General features: G+C 32.9%; 1 protein-coding gene across 1 annotated transcript; it reads left to right on the top strand.

Moving 5' to 3' along the window:
* Window positions 1-6889: 6889 nt before the first annotated feature.
* BDBG_16444 (uncharacterized protein) lies at window positions 6890-7141 on the top strand (the record flags this gene model as incomplete). Its single annotated transcript, XM_031724393.1, has 1 exon — window positions 6890-7141. The coding sequence occupies one exon, from the start codon at window positions 6890-6892 to the stop codon at window positions 7139-7141; it is 252 nt and encodes an 83-aa protein (XP_031576613.1).
* Between the last annotated feature and the right edge of the window lie 409 nt (window positions 7142-7550).

Here is a 7550-nt window from a genome sequence, read left to right as displayed (position 1 = left end):
ATCTTTCTACTGTGAATTCTTCTAGTAGTTAACAGTATATATCATATCAAGCTGCAAACATCTGAATAATCATCTGTGAGCACTTATTCTTACATTTCAAGCTCAGTCAGTCAGCAATCATCTGTTATGACTGAAAGAACTAGAAACTTATATACTTCAATCTCTACAAACTCTACTGCAGGCACTCAGAAGCAGTCATCTGAATCATGAATAATCTTTATAAAAGAAGTCTCAGAGAACTTATCAATCACTCACAGAACATCATTCTCTACATCTATGATAGAGAAATTCTCTGAACTCATGAACAAATCAATCTCAGTGAAGAACATTCTTGAGCATCTCTCACAGAATCAAGCTATTTTTCTATAAGAAATGCTTACTGTCTGCAAACACTCTCAAACTGAGTCTCTAGACATAATCTTCAGAGACACTCACAAACTGAAAAGAAACTTCCTTAAGCTGTGATCACTTAAGGTCACTTATTGAATCACAATTTATAAAAGCTTTTACAAGTTTGTATTTGAAATTGACTCACAAGCCCAGCTGTGTGACATGAAAGATGAAGAAGCTGTCATCTATACAATGACAGATCTCTATTACACTGAAGTCAAGAACTGGCTGAATTATCTAGAAAATGATTATGAGAGATTCTGCTGATCTGTTCTCAAGATCTATCTAGAGAATAAGTTGAGAGACTCTGTGAGCTGAATAGAGAACATCTGAACTGTGATCATCAATATTAGAAAAAGAGGTGAGAAATCTGATAAAGACTACTTACAGTGCTTCATGAAATTGTGACATGAATTGAGATCTGTGAAAACAGAGCTCTGAAATAAGACCTGAATAATGATGTTTATAAAGAGACTGAATAAAGATATGCAGAATAAGCTTATTTAACAAGACTCTAAGCTCTTAGCTCTGAAGAAACTGATAACTCTCATTCATTACTCATGAATCACTGTGAGAGTCACAGATCTGCAGAGAGCAGATTACTGACTAGTCTCATGAGAGTCAGAATAACAGAGAACAGATTTATCAGAAAAAGATAACAAGACACAGAGAGATTCATATCTGACTGCTGAGTAGAGAGAGAGAGTCTTATAAGCTTCTATAAATAGAGTGTATAACAGAGAGATTAAGAAAAAGAAACTCTGCTTTATCTATTCTAAATCAGAACATCTCTGTGTAAACTGTCTGAACAAATCAAAATATGAATTTAAGAAGTTATAAACAGAGTCAGTAACAGCCTTCTTAAGAGTCTTGAAGCTGACATCTGAATCTGTTACTTCTCTGATGAAAATGCTTACTTACAGAGAGAGACTGCACTGTGATACTGCTGTCTCACAAGTATGAAAAGCATTGATAAACTCAGAATCTCAGGTCACTGTGATGTTTTTAAAACTTGCAGAGTGAATAAGCTGAAAGATGAAGACTGAGAACCTGCTCTTGTAATAAGCAGAATATGAGAACTCAGATCTGAGAGCTGAGAAACTTGTGAGAACTATCTTTGAATTGCAAGATCTCTCTGAAATCTGAAGAAGATTTGTGAAAACTGTGATTATCACAGATATCACAGATGACATGTACTTGAGACTTGTATAACTTCAAAGACACAATCTGTACATAGTTGTCTGTGAGTCAGGTTTATACTTCTGATCAGTGTTGATAGACTCACTCACAGAGATAGAATCAGTTAATGCTGTAAAGTTAATTAGAGAAGACAAGCTCATCTATATAATGACTTTATAAGTGTCTGAGAACCTTGCAGTCATGAAAACTAAGCTTCAGATATCAGAGAAATACTGAGATCTTACAGAGATATTCAGCTCAGTAAAGACAGCTGAGCTTCTCTCTCACTGTGAGAAGAATCTGATAATAGATTTGATAGAAGAGTAGAAACTCTTCCGAAAATTAATCTATAAGCTCTCTCATTACAAGACAGAGATCTTACAGATCTATGTAAAGAAGAATCTGAAGAATGACTTTATCTGATCTTCACAGACCTCTGTGGGAGCCTCTGTGATATTTGTGAAGAAGAAGAATGAAGATCTCAGATTATATGTAGATTATTATAATCTGAACTTCAAGATAATAAAGAGCTGCTACTTTCTATCTCTGATTGAGAATGTGATTAACTGTCTCATGAGAGCTGTCATATTCATATAACTGAATGTGATCAATGTATATACACAGCTGCAAATACAGTCTGAGAATGAATAAAAGACTGTCTTTAGAACTGCACTGAAATTATTTGAATATCTAGTAATATCTTTTGATCTGACTAATATTCTCACAGTATTTCAGTCTTTCATCAATAAAATACTTCATGCATATCTGAATATCTTCATAATAATATATCTGAATGATGTGATAATGTACTTTATAAAGAAGAAAGAACACACTGAGCATGTACAAAGTGTGTTAAAGGTCTTAGATGAGGCAGAACTGTATATTAAGCTTATAAAGTACAACTTCAGTGTCTGTCAGATTAATTTTCTAGAATATATAATTATCATAAATAATATTCAGATGAAATCTTCACAGATTAAGACTATTCTATTATGACTGAAGTTAACTAGTATTCATGAGATTCAGATCTTTCTGAGCTTTATGAATTTCTATAGATGATTTATCTTTATATTTGTAAGAATCTTCTTGACTCTTACAGATATACTGAAGAGTGAAAATAAGAAGAAGTCATTCTATAAACAGAGAATAAAAAGATTGTTAAGAAGAAAGAACTGTAAGAACTTTCTTATCTCAGAAGCTTATAAGATCTTTATAAGATTGAAACAGATATTCATGAATATAGTGATGCTGTTTCACTTTAATCTCTTACTCTTAATCAGATTAAAGATAGATATCTTCTTCTTTGTGATTTCAGAAATAGTCTTATAACTACAGTTAAATGAGAACTGGGTTTCAGTGATCTTTTTCTTATGAAAGATGCAACTGATGAAGATTAACTATGATATTTATAATCAGAAGTTTCTTATAATAGTGAAATTCTTTCATCACTGATATCACTACTTTGAGAGCCTTATAATAGTGATTACTGTTAGAACTGATCATGATAGCTTGTAACAGTTTACTTCAATCAAGAAACTCTCACAGTAGTAGATTTACTGAGCTCAGAGACTGAGTGAGTTTTGATTCAAGATAGAACATATCAAGAGAACTAAGAACTCAGTGAATGAATTCTCTCACAGATCAGACTATGTTAAGAAGATCAGAATGATAGACACAGAGAGACTAGAGAAGATAGAAAAGCTTTATAAAATGCTCAGACTGAGTGTTATGAAGAGATTGACTGAAGAGTCTCTCAATTCTCTGTAAGAGAAGAGAGAAGAGAAAGAGAAGAAGTCTGTACAACTACTCTCTACAACACTGAGAGTTAACACTCTGAAAATCTTTATGAGAATTCTTGAAGAGAGTATCTATAATCTGAAGAGTTTGCAGGCTTTGAGAAGCACTGTGAAAGATCTAATATAAGAGAAAATAGAGTATAAGTCTTTATAAGATCTTCTATTCAGATTGTCTGAACTGCAACTGAAGAATAAATATGTTTAGTATATTCAGAAACTGCTCATAGCAGAGATCAATTCTGCAGAAATAAAGAATTAAAGAGACTTAAATAATCTCTTATAAAGAGAGGACTGAATTTATGTATCTATAAATGAGTTTCTATGTATAGAACTTATTAAAAGATATCATGACTCTTCTCTAACAGATCATTTTACAGATACTAGAACTCATGAGTTGCTTATAAGAAAATACTTCTGACTGAAGATGTGAGAACTTATAAAGAAGATAGTGAATTCTTGTGCTGTTTGTCAGAATTTATGAGTAGTATGATTCAGACTATATAAAGAACTTACTTCTCTACTCATTCTGTGAGAACCTTGAGAACAGCTAGGAATAAATGCTCTTGTGAGTCTCTCAGAAAGCAAGAACATATATGATGTCTGTTTTGACAGTGTGCTGATGATAGTGAATTACTTTATCAAGATAACACACTTTATACTCATCTGTAAGAACTTGAAGTCAAAGAATTTGACTTATATTTTTATCTGTGATATGATTTAGTTGCATGAGTTGTCTGTGAACATTGTCTCAGACAGAGAATCAATCTTTATAGAAGAGTTCTAATCTGATCTGATAACTATACTGAAGATCTCATGAGATCTAAGTATGACTTTTTATCAATAGACAGATAGTCAGACAGAATATCTGATAAGTATATTAAAACAGTATCTGTAGTGCTTTGTCAATTACAATCAGAATGACTGAGTGTATTGATTATCACTTATAAAGTTTATATATAACAACTCAAAGCATGTCAGCACAGATAAAACTCTCTTTGAGATGCTTACTGAGACTTATCTGTGAATAATCTTGATAAATCTATGAGAGTACACTATAGAGTGTAATGATGTCTGTGAACAGGCTGAGAGAATTCAGAATATCTGAGAGAAAGTCTGTGAATTCTTGAGAAAGATCTAAGAGTATTAAAAGAGATAATATGACTTCAAGCATATTGCAAAGAGTTTCAAGAAAGATAATAAAGTCTGACTAAGTCTAGAAAATATTATTATATAGAGATCTAGTAAGAAGCTGAATCTCTTACAGACAGAGTCTTATAAAATTATGAAGAAAGTTAGTTCACAGTTCTACAGATTGAAACTGTCATCTGAGTTACAGATATATAATGTTTTTCATATCTCTTTACTTCATGAATATAAGGAATTCTCAGAAGAGAATTCTGTGACTCATCACTCTATCTGTGAAGTACTAGAGAGTGAAAGAGAATATCAGGTCAAAGAGATTATTGACTCAGAGAAGTGAGATTGCAAGCTCTGATTCAAGGTTCAGTGACAAGAGTATTCTGATAAGATGAATAAGTTCACTTAAGAATTATTCAGATAGATAAGATATCTGCAGAAACTGAGATATGACTTTCATATTATAAATTCTGATAAGTCAGAATAATGCAGTCTTCACTAAGAATCTGATTATAATAAAGATATTAATACTGTTATTTATAAACTCTAGTCTATAAGATAATGAGTTTCTACTGAGATAAATAGTCTGCAGTGTATATAAGAGAAGAAGAAATTATATTCTTATTAAAGCTAAAAAATAAGAAAATAAACAGAGCTGTGAACACAATTTGAAGATTAATAAAGAAAAAATAAAGAAAACTCAAACTCACACTCTCAATACTCATAACACTTAATTCTCTCACAACTATCAATTTCTCTCTTCAAAGAAGCAGAGAGTATTATATCTGTGATACAGATAATTATTATATTTGATATGAAGATTACTAGAAATGCACAGACTTCAGAGAAGCTGAATATCAGAGTATATATAGTTGTAACAGAGTCTTAAAGACTGATCATCTGTGTATGTGATCAGATATCTCTTATAAAGCTGTGTCTGCTTTCTCAGTTATGCTGAAGTATTCAGCTTGAAAATAATTAAGATGCAGAGAGAGAGCTCATCTGTTCAGATTAACTCTTATCACAAATTCATGACATTTGTATTGTCTTGATTACTTAGATTTTACAGGTATCTGAAGACTCATCTCTTATTGATAATGAGATTGCAGAAATGCGCCACAGTGTGAGAACTATTAATAGAGAATCTAGGCATATTCACATATATCTGGTCAGAGATTGTGTGAACAGAGAGAAGATGATTATAGACTTACAGAGCTGCAGAAGACACTAACAATACTGAAAGCTTTATAAGAACTGTTAGCTAGAGTCTGTAAGAAATTACTTATGAGAAGACTTACAGTAAAGAGAGAGACTGCACTGCTTGAAGTCAGAAGCTGATCTGAGAAAGACAGAGAATTGACTACTGATCTGAAGATCAGATGCAGTGACAGAGCTGAGAGAAATGAAGATACAGTTATAAGCAGCAGTGTTTCTGCTTCATCAGTCAGTAAAAAGTGATCAGAGAAGTTATAGAAATACTCATAAGAAGCTCAGCAGTGATCAGACATTATTATAAAGATATTGAAATTGAAAAATTTTTATTCTTGTGTGGTTCGGAAGAACGTACAACCGTCGGATAATAACGCGGCCGCTTCCGAACTACTAGCGTATGCGTACAAATGTAAAGGGGTCATAGTGGCCGCTAATTAATTTAGTGTACGAGATTCAATATATAAGAAGCCGGCATATGCCTGTAATCATACACTGGCTTAAGCAACCTTTGAATCACATCTGATAGCATGTCTAAAAACCAGTGAGAAGTGCAGGCTTCTTCAGAGTGTGATAATTCTGTCCATGAAGTGATTCATAGTTATCATGCCAGTGTGGTTCTAGAAACATCTCAAAAGATAGTGTATGAAGAGCAGTGAGTGAAAGAGCATCTGATTGATGCTGCTTCACTTGTTAGGGGAAAACTTCATGCTCAGGCACATGCCATGTATGAGACATGAACAGATGAGGTGTGAGAAAGAGAATGAAAGTGATGAACCAGATTCAAAGAAGTCTGCTCTCTACTCAAAAGAAGGATAAAAGAGAGGGTGACTATCACCGGAGTTGTACAATGATAACAGAAATCATATAATGATACAGCAATATAGCAATATAATAATAGACATTGTACAATCAATCAGAAACTAATCACTGAAATGAATATCTTCTCTAGCTGATATGAACAACACTCTTCTCTGCTACCTGAATCAGAAGGTATGCAGAATCTCTCAGAGAGTTTACTCAAAGCAGTAAGAAAAGCAGCTGAGACTGCTGAACTGAAATCAAAGCTCTGTACACATATGAGAATTCTAAATGAGATTGAGGCCTTGCATACACAGTGGCAGGTCAAGATAAAAGTTAAACAATAATTGACATTCACTGTAAATCAAGCATTCACTATGAAGAGCTTCACTGATGCAATTGCCATCATCAATAAGAATAGAGAAAATCAGATCTTAGGCCTGCAGCAGGAGATTGAATATTTACACAGACAGATGACTACACTGAACCTGAAGATCTCATTACAATTATTCACAACCTCTTCAGAAGTGTATACATTATCAGAGACTGCTGTGCAGGATGAGAATCTGAGTATGAAATATATTAAGTCAGGAGATCTGTCAGAGCTATCAAGCTTTAATAATAACTGAAAAAATGATGCTACAATCAGCTGACTAAGTCAGATGTGATTATATTATTGAATTGAATGTGAACTCACAGACAGACAGTTAATGAAATTTCAACAAGTCTTAAGATCTGCTGCATTTCTACACAGAAAAGTGAAGTTATTATAAATAACTGATGAAAAGATGAATCTCACAGACTTGAAGTGATATTCATTCTTATGAATATGAAATGAGTTTTTCAAATGAATCTTACACAACTTTGAGAAAGTGAACATATGAGATAAGTGTTATGAATACTTCACTGAGTGTAGATAAGTGAGTGATCTTACATTATACTTCACACACTTCAGCTTACACTATCTTATATTAAATGAAGAGCTTTCAACATCTTTCTGTTTACAGATCTTCATTCATGATCTTACACCTGAGTTAA

Source organism: Blastomyces gilchristii (assembly GCF_000003855.2).
Source record: "Blastomyces gilchristii SLH14081 genomic scaffold supercont1.2, whole genome shotgun sequence".
Taxonomy (NCBI): domain Eukaryota; kingdom Fungi; phylum Ascomycota; class Eurotiomycetes; order Onygenales; family Ajellomycetaceae; genus Blastomyces; species Blastomyces gilchristii.
The sequence above is the reverse complement of the archived record's forward strand: the minus strand, read 5'-3'. Positions and strand labels throughout refer to the sequence as shown.